Source organism: Equus quagga, chromosome 11, assembly GCF_021613505.1.
Source record: "Equus quagga isolate Etosha38 chromosome 11, UCLA_HA_Equagga_1.0, whole genome shotgun sequence".
Classification (NCBI taxonomy): Eukaryota; Metazoa; Chordata; class Mammalia; order Perissodactyla; family Equidae; genus Equus; species Equus quagga.
In genome coordinates, this window is record NC_060277.1 from 104,837,449 (window position 1) to 104,855,062 (window position 17,614).

The 17,614-nt window shown below is 35.8% G+C and overlaps 1 protein-coding gene across 1 annotated transcript in view; it reads right to left on the bottom strand.

Annotated features, from left to right (window-relative positions):
- Positions 1–492: 492 nt before the first annotated feature.
- LOC124247260 (ATP-binding cassette sub-family A member 10-like) overlaps positions 493–17,614 on the bottom strand; it is a 57,343-nt gene continuing 40,221 nt past the window's right edge. Inside the window, 14 exon segments of the mRNA XM_046676335.1 lie at positions 493–1,429; positions 1,550–1,605; positions 2,491–2,570; positions 4,801–4,941; positions 5,133–5,252; positions 5,797–5,891; positions 5,964–6,039; positions 6,326–6,504; positions 6,763–6,854; positions 7,465–7,582; positions 8,515–8,635; positions 9,579–9,670; positions 13,318–13,404; positions 14,266–14,385. Coding sequence (XP_046532291.1) covers positions 1,331–1,429; positions 1,550–1,605; positions 2,491–2,570; positions 4,801–4,941; positions 5,133–5,252; positions 5,797–5,891; positions 5,964–6,039; positions 6,326–6,504; positions 6,763–6,854; positions 7,465–7,582; positions 8,515–8,635; positions 9,579–9,670; positions 13,318–13,404; positions 14,266–14,385 — 1,476 coding nt within the window. The 3' untranslated portion in view covers positions 493–1,330.

A 17,614-nucleotide genomic window follows, 5' to 3' on the forward strand; every position in this document is an offset into this window, starting at 1 on the left:
TGTCCAGTATTTCAAGCACTACTAAGGAGAATGTCTCAGTTGTTTGTATCTTCAAAGGCATCCTCTGTTTATGAGAAAACAAATAATGTATATGAAATGATGTTTAGCCTCACTTCACATGAAATATATGTCAAATTTTTATACATATTTTAAGGATTCCGACAAGTTAGGAGGACTTGCCCTTTTACAAGTTACTTGTGGAAATAGTTGTTTCTGGGTAAGAGGCCAACCCCTACCTATAAGTCAATGTCAAGGTGGAGGTAAGGGAACTGACACAAACCACAGACCAGATAAGAGTTTAGCAGATGAGAGAAGTCTGAGTCAGGGATGAGCCTGAGATTGAAATGTCCTGTGGGGGTTTTCAGAAGCTTAGGATGGGCACTGAATTTTTTTACAGGTCAGGGAACAAAGTTACCTAGATCTCATAGAGCAGAGAGCCATCAGTTGATATCTACACTACTTACCCTAAGACTACAATAAAGAAGACTTGAGAGAAGTTCATCACAGCTTTATTTATAAGAATTAAACTTGCATATAGCCAAAATGTCGGACAATAGTCAGAAGGTTAAGTAAAAACCATGATAGTACATCAAAGGGATGCAACGCAGTGGTTACATAATAAAAAAGTGCCATATTGACAAGAGAAATGGTCATGAACTGTGAAGTGAAAAAGTACAAAAATATGCTCACTGATATCACATTTGAAAAAGTACTCATAAAAAGCACATTGAATATAGGTAAGCCAAAATATCTACTGTGGTACTTTATTACAGATTCCTATTATCTTCATCCACATAATTTCTATGCATCCTAAAATTAGCATAAATTTATTTTATAATAAGAATATATCATCGTTTAAAAGCCATACTATATAATTTCACCCATCAGCTTGTTAGATCTTCTTATAGTCAATGTCACATCAAATTGATACTTAATAATGCTTAAAAATAGCTGATTTCATTAAAGTAGAGGTTAAAAAAACCTAAAATGTTTTATCTGTAAAATGTGCTTAGCATTCAGCCTTAGTGATATAATAAAAAGCTAGTCTAACATTATGTGATTTTTGAATTAATATTAAGCCCAAAATAGACCTATATTAGTGACTAATTTAACATTTGATTATGTTAATTTTGTCTAGTAACTTTGCCTATCTTCACCTCTCCCCTCCATTTTAAAATTTAAAAAGCCATTGAAAACCTTAATCATCATTGAATGCTTAACTACTGAATATTTTGTTTTGTTAACTGCAGCAATATGAAAGATCCTTCTAGAATTATGGAAACGAACAATGTAGTAAGGCCTAAAATCTAACGTTAAGAGGTTCAGGGTTTTAAGGCTCTTCCTGTGGGAGGAGCTTCCATCTAACTGTTGCATCAACTTCATCATCCAAATTTCCCAGCTCCTGCTCTTTAGAGAATTCTAAGAATACCTAAGTAGGAGAAAATAAATAAGGAAACAAAAGTGTCAGGGTCTTTCTGAGAGAAGGATGCACAGGGAGATTCACACGAAGCTTATCTGGATGATGCTCTCTGGTCTAAAGAAAACTCACCTGTTCCAAGGTAGCCTGAGAGAGGCTGTATTCTTCCAGATCGAAGGTCTGTTTCACTGCATTTAGAGGGACTGACATTAATGGCTTCCATGTTTTTCACCAAAACTGCTTTCAAAGTATGCAACACAAACAGCCCCTTCAAATCCTGAGATACTTTAAGATACAGGCCAAGTCATTGAATTTTCTTGAAGGATAAATTAAAGCAGTGTGCTGATATGGCTAATCAAAAGACAGCAATGGACGGATGTATGAATTACCAGGAAACTTTTTCTTTAAAGAGCTCCTTGTGACTTATTTCAGTATTTCATCTTTTGATTATTATTGAAGTATGTCGTGGACTCCAAATCAACTGTCAAATATTGCTTTATTCTGTATTTGTCAATCTATGGATGAGTATACTCCATGGTGGTTTCCTTTTAATGAATCCCGCATTTTCACAGGTCAAGGCCTCATAAATACCCAGTGTGAGCTCTAGCCAGTGTCTCTGAAACTAGCTCAGATCCCCTCCCCAATCCTGACTTGTCACATCTCACCCTTATGTGTTTTTCTTCTCTGAGCTTCACTGGGGCCTCCAATCATTGGCTCCATAGTCTTGCTCCTTATATCTCTGACTTTGATAAATATGCAGATGCTAGAAGCTCGGCTTGGTGTTCTTTGGGAAAACATGCTGATAATTACCCTCCAACGCCATGCAATGGAACCAGGACAGAATGTTCTGACTGACTTGCAGCTGGGTGTCCTTGCTAGAAGCGGAAGAATCAAGTGGAGTAAGCCTAAGTCTAGGGCCACCACTCCATTCTCTTCAGGATTTTTAAGACTCTTCCAGTAGAAATTTTCCAAGTTTTTAATTATTATGTAATAATTCTACTTGAAATGATATAGCATGCATTCCACATGAAAATATGTACAATACATACAGTCTTAAAAATGTCTAAACTTACCTGCCTCTAATTTGAAAAAGGCCTGGGATAGAGGGTGCACATTTTCCACAGGTAATTTATATGCCATCATGGAGGAATACCTGGGAGGAGGAAAGAGTGAGATGTGCTGCGTTTCAGTGTTATAGTATTGATAAGGAATTGATAGGCAAAATAACAACAGAATTTTTCAAAGCTTTCTTTAAATAAAAAGGTCAATAGTTTAATTTGATAGAGCATGAATCTGAGCCAAATAACTTATCTTTAGTCATAGAAATTTGATAAGAAAAATCTGGTTGCTCCTAATTTAATGTTCAGGATAAATTCTGAAAAATACCTGTAATAATCTTTCATACTCAGCCTATGCTGTCTTTCTGACTGTGCTATATTTCTTGCTCTCAAAAGCCAATCCTTCATCACGCTCCCTGGAACCTTTTAGTCAAATTTTCCCCTCTACATTTACTTTTCAATTTCTCCTATAAGAATTAACACCTGTTGAACTCTCTTCTATTAAAGACAATTCTTTCTTGATTTCCAGGTCCTTTCTCCCCAAATAAATTCATTCATGACTTCCATGTTGCACAGTTCAATGAACACCCTTTAGTCCTTATTTTTTAGACTTCTAAAAAGCATTAAGTAAACCCTCCTTAAACATACACGCACACATACACTCTCTCTCTCTCTCAGCTTCTGAGACACTTTTATGATTTTCTTTCTAACTCTCTAGACCTACTCTGTTTAATACGCTAGCTACTAGCTACATGTGGCTATTTAAATTTACTTTAACTAAAATAAATAAAATTTAAAATTCAATTCCTTGGTCACACTAGCCACATTTGAAGTGCTCAGTAGCCACATGGGGGTATTGGCTGCCATATTGGACAGCATAGATATGGGACATTTCCATCATCACAGAAATTCTATTGGACAGTGCAGTTCTAGACACTCCTTAGTATTTGTCATTATGGCTGTTGCTGTGGGGGTGGTAGTTTCTCCCACCAGCTTTTCTCTTCAATCCAGTCTCAACACCAAGAGTTCCTGGGGTCCATCCTAGACCCCCTCCCCTTGCTGTCCCCCTTGTTGACCTCAGCCATTCTCCTAGCTTAATGGTCTTCTGTATAGTAAAAATGCCCCACTTTGTTTATTGCCAGACCAGATCTCTCAGTTACCTTTCATTTTCTTCTGAGCCACAGCCTACATCTCTATATTTTGGCAACTCCACTTGGATATCTCTCTACATATCAGCTCCATGAGCTTTCTTTCCACCCTTCGCATGTATAAAGTTTATTCTTGACTTAAGTTCTTTATACATGCTGTTTCCTCAAAAGAGTGGCTCTTATTGCATTCTTCAGCTGGTGAAACCCTGCTCAGTCTTAAAGTCCTACCTTAATGTCATGTCCTCTTCTATTTATATCTTTATTTCCTTAATATCTTGCCCCCAAAACATTGGAAGAACTATATAAACCCTGTCTACTTATTGACTACTCAACGTAGTCTCTGGCACATAGTAGGTGCTGAATAAAAACTATTTTAAAAACTGAATAGAAGTAGTACATAAGAAAACTCTGGGGCTGGCCCACTGGCACAGCAGTTAAGTTCACACAGTCTGCTTCTCGGCAGCCCAGGGTTCGCCGGTTCAGATCCTGGGTGTGGACATGGCACCGCTTGGCAAAAGCCATGCTGTGGTAGGTGTCGCACATATAAAGTAGAGGAAGATGGGCATGGATGTTAGCTCAGGGCCAGTCTTCCTCAGCAAAAAGAGGATTGGCAGCAGTTAGCGCAGGGCTAATCTTCCTCAAAAAAAAAAGAAAACCCTGTACATCTTTCAGTTAAATTCATCCTCATTCCACTATTCACATGGGTTTGGTTAACCTTGCTTGTAAACTATAGCTGACCACATACAACTTTAAGAGAACCATAGCAATTAATTTAGAATACAGTCAATCTTTCTGAAGCATGTGACTCTTTAATGGAGCTCATGATGCAATTTTATATTAGGTAAAATGCTATTGGTTGCCAGAATTTTCACTATTTAAAAAAACATTAAATTGATGGTTTAGTTCATCTGTACTTAGTTCCTACCCTCTAAGCTATTCCACCGTTTACACACACACACACATTCCATTCACCTTTTCTGAGGTGTGAAACACTCACTGAAAATGACTTTTTAATTGCTGTCTTTTTTACCTACACATCCTAGTGACCTCTAAACAACTTGTTCTGTAATAAACAAGCCTGCTCAGCCTTTCTCTCCCTGTCCAGACTAATACAAGACTAAATGATGTGTGCTGGAAAACCCTTATACTTGTCACCCAAGCCAACAACCTCCTTTACCTTTCCTGCCCAGTGGCCTGTGGAAAAAGCTTCAGAATCTCTGCGTGGAGAGGTTCCACCTGAGTGGGTTCCTTCATTTTTACTTCTAGTAAATAATCTTTACCAAACTTGCTTTTCAGATGTTGAATGGAACCAATACACCTAGCCCAGGGAAGAGAAAGAAGAGTTGAAAGAACAAATACTTGTCTCTTAATTTCTTCCTCAATTGCAAATGCAGAGGAAGGTGCTGGATCATAGATCAAGGAGCTGAAGAGCATCGGCTGTTCACAGTGAACCAAAATTCTCTCTTCAAGAACTTGGGGGTCAAGTGCTGGCTCTCGACAGGCTCCCACCTCAGCTTTCCAGAAACCATGATGGCCACACGGTCACACACCGCCTCAGCCTCTGCCATGTAATGGGTGGTCAGGAGGGCGCCCCTCTCCGTGTTTTTAACAATGGTCCGAATTGCCTGCCTAAAGATAAAGTAAGGAATTGTTTGCACTTAGAAAGTAATTTGAAAAAATAGGTGAATGGGAATAAGTATGAAGTCTACACAGAAAATTTTACATGAGGTTATAAGAAAAAATCTTTGCTCTAGAGAGAAATATAAACATTGTACCACATTATGTAATTATATTACCACATTAATAGTCTTCACAGAGTGAAAAGCAGAAGACTGGGAAATAGTAAAATAATGTTTCTTTTTAAAAAAGTTGAAATATAGAGAAATATCACATAGCAAGATTTTCAATAACTGAAAAATAAAATAGAAGAAGGAGGCAGGGGGAAGGGAAGAGAAAAAAATCCAATCAAATATATTCAAGAGTCCACTTGATTCTTAAGATGTCTATTTTTCCTTCCTTGAGGAATTCTGAATACTCTTGAGTTTCACAGAACTGAACAATAGAGGATGTGAGCCTCAAAGGTTAATGGAGCAAATGTGAAAAAAAAAAAAAGGAAAAACAATTAACTGTAGCATCACACTATTGACTCAGACACTTAAACGACTCCCCTCACCACATTTGCTGCTGCCCCTCGGGGTCCATCCCCGTGGACGGCTCGTCCAGAAGCACCACCGAGGGGTTTCCCAGGATGCTCAGCGCGAAGCACAGCTGGAACGAGAGGAACAGCGCGTGTGGCACCCATCGCGGGGTGCGCAGAGTAACACTGAGCCCCGCCCCTACCTTCCTCTTTATTCCCTCCGACAAGGCCTTCACGAGGAGATTCAGCTGGTCTTGCAGCTTGAGCGCGTCCACCAATCTGACAAAAAACACTGCGATTATACATGAGGCACACATGTCCCTACCTAAAACGATATAGAAAACCCCAGCCCTATCAATCTGAAAATAGCACACTTAGGGACCATTAACATTGTCACCAACCAACACAAAATCCTATGATTTAGTTCTTACTCAGATTTTCAATCATTTTATTTGCATGAAAGTTTAAAGACGTCGTTTAGGATCTCCTTTCCATATTGCGTGAAGAAATGACAAATTCTTCCCTTCCTCCAGCTACAAAGTATGAGGGAGGCTTTTCTCTGTACCTTAAAATACTTAGAGCGGCATCCTCTTTGTCCAGTCCTTTCACTGCCGCATACAACTCCAGGTGTTCTTTCCCTGTAAGACTGGGCCACAATGGGTTCTCCTGAGGACAGTACCCCAAAAACTTGACAAGGTCATCTCCCTGTGGGCTTGGTGATGCTCTGCAGCCTTGTAAAACCACCTACATAGGACAATGAATTTCAAATCCACTGCCAGATTTTGCTCCTATCTTCCATCTACTTCTAAAGGAGATAAAAGTGGCCATTAAGATGCAATATTTTTTGAGCACGAAACAGATTTTTTACAAATTCTTTCATCTATTTATTCATTTTCTAAAAAAATCATTGGATTTACTGATAGGAATAATGTAAGGATGTCATTGATATTTAAAATGAGATTTCTCCTGGCAATGAGCTTGGTTCCGTCACATGTCACATACCACTCCTGCAGTGGGCTCTGTGTCCCCGGTTATCATTTTAATAGAAGTACTTTTACCAGCTCCATTGTGTCCCAGTAATCCCAAAACTTCACCTGGAAGAAAGAGTCACCATCAATGTTTGTACTTTATTTATTTATTTGTTTGTTTGTTTGTTTGTTTTGAGGAAGATTAGCCCTGTGCTAACTGCTGCCAATCCTCCTCTTTTCGCTGAGGAAGACTGGCCCTGAGCTAACATCCATGCCCATCTTCCTCTACTTTATATGTGGGATGCCGACCACAGCATGCGGGCCAAGTGTTGCCATGTCCGCACCCAGGATCCGAACCGGCGAACCCCAGGCCGCCAAGCAGCGAATATTTGTACTTTAAATGTTGGCTAACCTAAAGTTGCTTAGCTTAGAAACATTTTGAAACAAAATAACATTTTCAAACAGCACATTCATAATTTTCTATATTACAATGTTAACGGAAAGACTGGATTTACAGTAGAATAATTTGGTCTTCCTGATCCAAGATCAGGTTTCTTGCCATTTGAATTGGGACAGGATTTTGAAGTAGAAAGTTTTCTCTGCTGACAGGTCAAAGATTTTTTCAATTACATGTTAACCAAGATACATGAATAGTCTCAAAGAATGGAATTATCGCCTTCATTGTCCTAAACCTAGAGAATAAGGAACACTCTAATAAAGGGAACATTAGCCAAACCTTTGTTAACACAGAAGGAAACATTCCTAATGGCTATTTTCTTCTTTCTTCTTGAAAAGCAACTTTTCTTTTTCTCTTTATATTCCTTGTGTAAACAACTTGCCATTATGACTGGTTTCTGGAAAGCATAATGAAGCAAGATTTTCTTGTTAAATTTCAGATATTTTATGCACTTGTGTTTTAGCTTTCATTCCCTAGTCTGCGAATCTGATCAGATTTTGTGCCATTGGTAAGTCAGCCTCTTTTTTCAAATAAAATGCCAAAACGTATGTTCATTTATGAAGACTGCTTTATCAACTACTGGTAAAACTAATTCATAATCAAATATATTCCTTTGCATTATGCTGAACATCCACCTTGTCCTTTGCACTAATTTCCTTTTTTTTTTTTTTAAAGATTGGCACCTGGGCTAACAACTGTTGCCAATATTTTTTTTTCTGCTTTATCTCCCCAAACCCCCCCCTGTACACAGCTGCATATCTTAGTTGCAGATCCTTCTAGTTCTGGGATGTGGGACACCGCCTCAACGTGGCCTGATGAGCGGTGCCATGTCCGCGCCCAGGATCTGAACCCTGGGCGGCCACAGAAGAGCGGGTGAACTTAACCACTCAGCCTCGGAGCCGGCCCCCACTAATTTCATTTCTCTTCATTTTTTATTGATTTTCATATAATTTAAACTCACTTGCTCCTTTTCATATGCTATTTACAGTTATTAATATTACAATTTCAATATAATGCAAAATGAAATTGACACTCTTGCAAAAGATGTGGGATTTTGTCAAAGTAGCTAAAAATATCAGAGAACTTCTTGAATTGCACTGATGAATGAAGAACTAGCAGATTAAGACCCACAAAAAACTGAAGAAGAGAAAATGAAGAGAGTGATGACAGAATAAATACGTCAAAAGGTAATGATTTGAATATGACCTCAAAGAGAAGTACTACAGAAACAAAAGACGGTTTTCAAACTGGAAACTGACAGCTCAACAGCTCTACAGGACCAGCTAACCATCTCGGTATTTCGTGAAAGGTCTAGTCACTTGTGTTCACCTCATCCAAGTTTGGAGTAGTGAAGGCCTTTGCTGTTCTCACTCTTTCAATTTGAACATCTTCATCTTCTTCTTCTGGCTCTTCTGGATTTGGATGACTTTCCCTACTTCTTGGACAGATTCTGCAGAGAAAATAAAATAACAGAAAAATGCAATTCTAGGTGTACAACAACTGTTAAGAGAATGTAAGCCTCTATCATTAAATTATTATCCTCTGCTTTAAAAGAATATAAAATGATTAATTTACTACCTACAAGATTCCTCTTAACAGTAATAACCCCTCCAGTAGTCAAGTCCCTTGAAAGTTTCTTTGACAATTTCTTCTCTTTAAAAGCTTTGTCCCATCTGTCATCTAGCTCTCTACATTCTCTCAAATATAGTCTTTTTAGTCTGTTGCCATCCAGATCACTATCACATTACATCATAAATGATCACCATAACTGGTTTCTTTTGCCTTTTCAAAACACTTCACACACTTATACTGAAAATTTGTTGTTGTTGTTGTTTTTCTTTTTAGGAAGATTAGCCCTGAGCTAACTGCTGCCAATCCTCCTCTTTTTGCTGAGGAAGACTGGCCCTGAGCTAACATCATGCTCATCTTCCTCTACTTTATATGTGGGACACCTACCACAGTATGGCATGCCAAGCAGTGCCATGTCTGCACCCAGGATCCAAACCGGCGCACCCTGGGCGGCCGAAGTGGAACATGCGCACGTAACCACTGTGCCACCGGGCAGGCCCTGAACACCAGTTTTTTATTGTGTCTTATACTCAGGGACCTATCCTTGCCATAAGCAGGAGAAAAACAAGGTTTGGTGCTTAACCACTGCTTATAGAGATGAACAGGACAAAACTCAGCACGTGTAAAATCAGTAAGACTGATGATTTAGGAACTGTGTCTCCCTGCATTCAACCTAATCCTGTTTTGTTTTGTTTCAGAATAACGCTGTCTAATGGGCCTAACCGAGAGTTGGATAGGAAATCTGTCCTAATAAATGGATGTTAATTATACTGCCATAAACATTAAATATTTAAGTTATATTCAGAAGTTAACGTTCTCCCCACCTGAAAACTGGATCTTTCCTCATTGGTTCTTTTCCATACTTCATTTCCAGACACCTTATAACAAAAAGGAAAATGACACTCTGAAGGTATGGCTAAAAGCAAAGAAAGAATTAGAATTAGCATCATCATGGGATTCAAACTCAGCGGGTAATATTTGCCTTTTGTCATAGATGATTTGACCATTTTCTTATATATATGCATATAATGCATATATGGGCATTTTATATATGAACAGACTTAGCTCTGAATATCAACGGGAAGAGTACAGACTTTTCCATAAGTAGTACTGGGACAATTGGGTCTCCTTAAAGACAGAAATAAATAGGACCCTTACTTCACAACACAGAAAAAAAAATCAATTTTAGATGATTAGAGACATAAATATGTAAGGAAAATATAAATCTTTCAGAAGACAATATAAAAGAATATTTTCATGACCTCAAGGAGGGAAAGTTTTCTTAAACATGAAATATGAAATAAAATTCATTAATTATCTTAATAAATGTAGTAAAAAAATCTTTGACTCTTCTGAATGCACACAGCCTTTGATAAAATTCAAGATTCATTCTTAATAAATACTAAAAGCAAAAAACAGAAGACTAAAAACTCTAGTAAACTAGGAATTGAGAGAATTAAGATAAATAGTTGATATTTTAAACAGTTAATATAATACTAATGGTAAACACTAAGAACGTCTCAGTAAAATCATAAACAATGTAAGGATGCCTGCTAGCAACAGTATCAGTTGATATTGTTTTAGAGATTCAAGGCAGTATCACGAGGCAAGAATATATAAGGCAGTATATGTTTTCAAATATATATGTAATTGTTTAAAGATAATGTTGTTTAACTAGAAAATACACGATCAGTATCTGAAAACAGATTGGAAATAAGAAGAAAATTCAGTAAACAAACACAAGACGACTACACAAAAATCCTATATTCCAATAAGAACTAATTAGAATGTACAGTGAAAAAACTTTAATGGCTAAAGGTATAAATAAATAAATGTGCACAAGAATAAACTTAACCGAAAATGTATAAAAGTGAAATAAAATAAAAATATAAAGTAAAAGTATTATAGCATATAAAATGTCTTAAATGCAGAAAAATATTTAAAAATCAATATTTTGAACTCATAAATTCTGCTGTAATGAATTGGACATTTAAAACAATGTCTGCAAAAATCTACATGCCACTTTCTGACACTTAACTACTCAGTTCTATGTGAAAACAGAAAATTTTTGACAAATAAGAATGAGGAGGGGGTACTTATCATTTCAAATTAAGCAAAATATACAAAGCTACAGTAATTAAAACAATGTAGTCCTGGCATTGATATAAACAAATGGATCAGTGGGGTAAAGAGAATATAAACAGAATTAGATCCATACACATAAGTAAATACAATACTGATAAAGATGTTATTTCATTTTAGACAGCATAAAATGGAGTATTCAAAAATGCATTGAGATAACTGAATGCCCATTTTTGGAAAAATTATATTAAAATTGCTAGTCTCTAGCATGTAACAAACCATAAAAATATCCAGAGAATTACATATTTAAGTATATTTTAAAAACAGCAAAACATCACGAAACAGGAAAGAGTGAACCACACTTAGGGAAAAAAATCACTCAATAGAAATTGTCTCCACATATTAGCAGATTTTGGATTTAGCAGTTAAAGACAAAAAAGAAATTATTCTAAGTAGGTCCACTGAACCAAAGAAAATAATGTTTAAAAAATTAAAGTATGACTCATCAAAGACAGACTTTCCATAATTGAACTGAAAAGCAGAGAAAAAAGATGAAAGATAAATCAGCAAACCGTTAAAGAACTGGGGGACATCAAACACACCAATACACATGTAACAGGAGTCCCAGAATAACAGGAGAGAGAGAAAGGGCAGAAAAAATATTTGAAGAAATAAATGGCCAAATACTTCTAAAACTTGATGGAAAACAATCTACACATCTGAGAAGCTCAACAAACCTTAAGTAGGAGAAATACAAAAACATCCACACCTAGACAGATTATAGTCAAACTGTTGAAAGACAAAGAGACAATCTTGAAAGCAGTAAGAGAAAAAAGAACTCATCACTTAGAAAAGAGTATGAACACAATTAATGGCTGGCTTCTCTCCAGAAACAATGGAATCCAGAAGAAACCAGAATGACATATTCAAAGAGCTTTCAAAAGCTGGAAAAAATCTAAGCATTCTATATCCAGTAAAACTATCCTTCAATGTTAAAAGTGAAATAAAAGCATCCTCAGACTGTATTGTTCCAAATTGACTTAGGTGGCCATCATTATACTGTGAGAGAGAAAGAGAATAAAGAAATATACCATGTACAAAACTTATATCTGCAAATAGAACAATGGATAGAATAGAGACCCCAGAAATAAACCCTCACATACGTTATCAGACAACCTTCAACAAGGGTGCCAAGACCACTCAACAGGGAATGGACAGTCTCTTCAACTATTGGAGTTGGGAAAACTGGATATCCACAAGCAAAAGAATGAAGTTCGACCTTTATCTTACACTATGTACAAAAATTAACTCAAAATGGATTAAAGTTCTAAACATAAGATCCAAAATTATAAAACTCTTAGAAAAATTACTTAACGCTATTGAACTATGCACTTAAAAATGGTTATGATGGTAAATTTTATGTTATGTATTTTTTAATCACAATTTTAAAAATCTGAAATGAAACTTACATCTGAAGCAAACCTGCAGTTTTTACAACCACACATAACTAACTAAAAACAGGTAGACAAAGAGCCATGAAGCGTATGGTAGGAAGTCACGCAAGCCACTTCTAGGCCTGACCTTTAATATCCTGTGCAATGGTTTAACCTCTTCCCCTTCAGAGACAACTGTGGAGATTAAGAGTTTCAGATGACATAGCTACAAAATGGAAGAGGGCCACATAACCCGCACTGGACTTTATGTGAGTGAAAAATAAATCTTCATTGTCTTAAGGCTTGGAGGTTCCAGGCGTTGTTTGTGGTGTTAGCCAGAGTTGCACATTTTAATGAATATATGCCCCAAACAATTGTATAATTTTAGTATTTATTAATGGTCAGTTAAAAATTAGTGTATATGGAGCATCTCCGCATTTATTGACAAAATAAGAAGAATATATATTCAATATACAAAGATCTATGTGAAAATGTATATAATTTTATAAATTTATAAAAATTTAGCAAATTTTTCTCCTTTGATAATCTGCTGTTCTGCCATTAAGAGAAAAAAGGAGCCTGTAAGCCATTGTGTTTCCCCTTTCTGCCTCAGTCACCATAATGCACAGAAATAACATTTGTACTTTGTGTCAGTATCTTTTCCCAGTATAAAACTCCACATAATTTTCCCCTCTCTTCTTCATTATTCAAATTAACTTATTTTTTATCCACATTCAAATTATTTTTAGTCACACATCTGTGATATTTCTTATAAACCACCTCAAACTGTCTTTAGATACATATATCACTTCAAGCAGGTATATCATAATAATTGCAATCAAGTCTTTAGAATTTCCAGTGTATATTAGACTATCGATGACTCTATATAGAAAAATATCTTTAGGCTTTACTGCCATTATATTTGAAAGCAGAATATAGTAAGAGTGGGTATTTTTAGGATATTTAAATTTCCCGGTCTTTGAATAAGATCAAGTATATCACACAGCTATGAATCCTATGCAACATATGTTCAGAAAATTTTTCTTACTATTAAGATTGTTAAGAGAATGGTTTCATTAACATCATCTATTCCAATGTCCAGACTTTCAGAGCTTCTCGTATTTATAAAGGACAGCTGTTGAAGATAAACAAGAGTTAAATGAAAGTTGCTCTCCTTTGTGAATATAAAAGTTATACATTAAATATGCATACATTGTACTTGATGTTCCATGGGGCACCAGGGAATATGCCATGAATTGGGATAAGACTTGTTCTCTGATACCAAAGTCTGTGGAGGAGCTGACATGCTTCCTTGGTGATAATCTCCAACACTTTTTGTTTTCCAATTCTATGTAGTAGGGACTTACAAGTTTCCTTTTAGTGGGAGTGACAAAGTACGGAACTGCTTCGTAGGTGAGGTTTATCAACAGTTCCCCCAAACTCTCAGTAGTGCCTGGTTTCTCCCAGAAGCACTTAGTAGCATCACGCTCTCCTTTCCTTACCAACCACACACTCCAAAAGCAATTTATTGACCCTAAGTGGTACGCAAAGAGCACAATATGTCACATCTTCCATGCAGTCCTATATTTTAGGAAAAGATAGACTTAAGCACAATAAGAACTTCAGATATTTATCAAAATTGAAATGGAAAACTTTTACCTTATGGTAAGACTGATTCTCCCCAAGAGAGTGTGTTTTGTAACAATGGAAAAGTTCAGGTCCTCTCTCATAACCCCCTCTTGGAACTCATAAACCAAGCTTGTGCTTCCTACTGCATTTCTAAATAGATTTACCCACTTTCCTATGGGTATGAATACTAGTTTCAATGAATTTGACAACTTTCAACTTTATACAGTTTTAAAATCTTATTTTCATGACTTATCAGCATTGAATAATTTCTGAATTTTACAAAATGTACCTGTTCCAACATTGGGTAAAGATGTTATTAATGGGCTACATGATCAAGGCCAGTGACACAGTAGGAAATATTGCTTACCTCTATCAAAAACGTGAAAAATCCACTTAAAGTGTACAAAGGTATTAAAATCATGCATAAAATTAACTTGAAACGTTCAAAGTGAGTTGATACCAGGATGATGAATACAAATATTGAGATCTAAAAGAAAAAAATCCAGAGGTATTATAATTTTCTCGGTTATATTTAACATTTTAAGATATTCTCTATGAATAATCTGTTGTCCTGGGAAATATTCTCATTTTCAATTTTCACCTCATATACACCAATATTGTTAGGGTTTCCTCTTTAGGAAGCATCAAACTATCTTTACAGCTGAAACATAGGAATACAATAAGGTCTGACGTGCATATCTGAGAGAATTGTACTACCTAGTATGGATAGAAGCAACAATAAAAGAAGGAGATGTAACATTATTTACTTTGTTTACTACCATAAGTCCTCAGATGATTTCAGCACCAGGATACAGCTAAGAATTAACAGATGATATGACTTGATGATATGATAATATCAGTTAACTGACATTAACTGATTAACTTAAAAGGTAAAAAGACAAAATAAATTTTGAGCTGGGTATTTATTGCCATATTTAAGAAATAGGAGAAATATGAGAATTACCCATTTTGATATCTGAGGTAGGACTATTGAAAGGTTTAAAACATCCCCAGAGGAAAATAATATGGATCTAGCACTGTACAGGGCAGCGAGTATCCCCGCTCAGACTGTGTCAGTAGTTTCCTAAGTGGATTCCCCACCTCCAGTTCTCCTTCCATTACAAATCCACATGACATTCCAAACAGTATATATTTTGATTTGAATAGGAATCACTTTATTTTATATATTTCACTGAATGTAAGCCTCTCAATTGCAGAGACTTTGTCTTGTTCAAGCCAGGTGTCAGGTATGTGCCAGCGGAGTACCATAAATATTAATTAATTAATTAATATTGGAGAAGGTAAAGAATAAGAATTTCTATTTTTATGCTTTTATTCCTCAAATAATTTAAAAAGATGCATTTGAAAGTCCAATTTATGCAAAATATTTCGTTAAATGGAATTGTAGTCCCTGTAGTTACAGGAATAACAAGAGGAAGAGAAAGAGAAAGAAGAGGATAGAAACTCCTGTTGAGCATTTACTATTTACCAAGTACTTTGATGAGAAATTTACCAGTGCTGTGATAATCAACACTCTTTAACAAACTCAATCCTAACCCAGATCAAGGATTCACACCTGGGGTTGTCTGACTCCAGCAGCCAAGTTCTTAACCATCATACTTTTATAAGAAGCTATTGTATGAGTCAGCTCTCCATACATCAAGCCAATGTGTAATGTGTTGGGTACCAAGAACTTACACATATGAAATAGATAATAGTACAAAAAGGATATAAATACTGTTTCTTCCACAAGCACAAGAAACATTTTTCTGGAGAAAACTATATAAATTGAAATAATATGAGGGCTCATCAGCTTATTTTATAACTTTGTATCAGAATCTCCTCGAAGATTTACTGGCCATAGCATTTATAATTATCAAAGGATTTGCTTTAACAAAATATGTAGCAATATATCTTAAGTTTTACAGAAAACTGAAGTTAAACTTTCTACATCTAACAAGGCAATGAAAGAACTTATCTTTGACAATCCTACTGGCTTCTTATTTCCTTTTTTCTTTTATTATCTTCCTGCACAAATTAGCCCATCTATCTTGTCTCATCCATCAGAAAAATAAAAAGAATCCTTCCATTAACTCTTCCTTCTGGCAAGCAACAACAGTTTTTCTAAGGAGTAGTAAAACACTTCCTGTTTCTACTTCCCCATTCTATATTTACTCTTCCATATGCTATAAACTAGATTCTACATTCACTGCTTTATAAAACTATAGTTTTAAAAGTTAGGTATGGACTCCTGTATGTAGAAATAGGGAGGACTAGATAACCTAAGGACCTTACCCAAACCAAACAATTAAATTTGGGAAAGTTATCAAATGTCCTTTAAATGCACTACTAGCCTCAGAAAAAAAAGTGAGGGAATTCTTCAAGGGCAAAAACAAAGCCTGCAACCTGACTTGGACCATTGTGTAAACAGCAAATCTGAGAGACCTGGGAATAAATGCCCCTTTCAGTGCAGGGATCGAGAGGCTAGGACTTTGGCCCTACTTAAGGTCCTTCCCTGCAAATACTTTCAGGGGAACAAAATGAAACCCTCTTTATGGGTGTTCCTTGCAAATACCATATTCATGCATGACACTAAGATGGCTTATGCCATCCTAGTTGGGTTCTGCACTTTACTTCTTGCAAAAGTAATTGAGAATTCTTTTGGGATGAAAATATTTCCAATTTAGGATCTTGGGAGTTCCATACTTAAAGGTCAACCAAATATGAGCTCCCAATAAAAAAAAAATATCAAACATACAAGGCAACAAGTCACAATAAGTGTGAGTCAGGAGGGTGAAAAACAATAGATTAAAACCATTTGAAGACTTTAGGTATTAGAATTGTCAAATAACAAATACAAATATTATTTTAATTAAATATATAAAGAAATAAAATATGGAATAAAAAAACACAATCAAGTAACAAAAGACTGCAAGGAACAACTGGAGATATTTGAAATAGAACCAAATAGAGTTTTGGAAAAAAAAATTGAAATTTTTTAAATCAGTCAAAGATTAAAGATAGACACAGCTGAACAAAAAAAATAAGTGAATTGGAAGAAAAGTCTGAAGCATTTCCCAGAATGCAGCAAAGACAAGAACATGAAAAATTTTAACAAAATGTTAAGAGATGTGGAGAACAGACTGAGAATAACTACCAGTAAGACAGTAAGACTATTTCAGTAGAGTCTCAGGAGGAAAGAATAAATATTTTATTCTTATTTTAGTAAAAGAGGCAACACTTGAAGAGATCCTGACTAAGAATTTTCCTGAACTAATAAAAGAAATTAATTCATAGATCCAAGCACTACAATTCATATGAAAAACGATAAATAAAAACAAATCCACACCTAGAAACATGGCAGTGAAATTAAGGATGTTAAACTCAAAGATCTTAAAAGTAGTCAAAGACAGATCCTCTACAAAGGAATTGCAATTAACCGACAGCAGACATCTCAATGATAAAAATGTAAGCAAGAATATAGAAGTTTTTTAGTGATGACAGAAAGTAATTGTCAACCAAGAAATGTATATGCAGCAAAATTATCTTTTAAGAATGAGAGGGGGAAAAGGTGATAAAAATTGCAAGAGTTTATAGCTGATTGACCTTCATAAAAGAACATATAAATAATGCACTTTAGACGGCAAAAATTAAAATGACAGAGAGAAAGAGAAGACTAAGCTCCAAGTGTAAATGGTGAACAAAGAAACTGATCT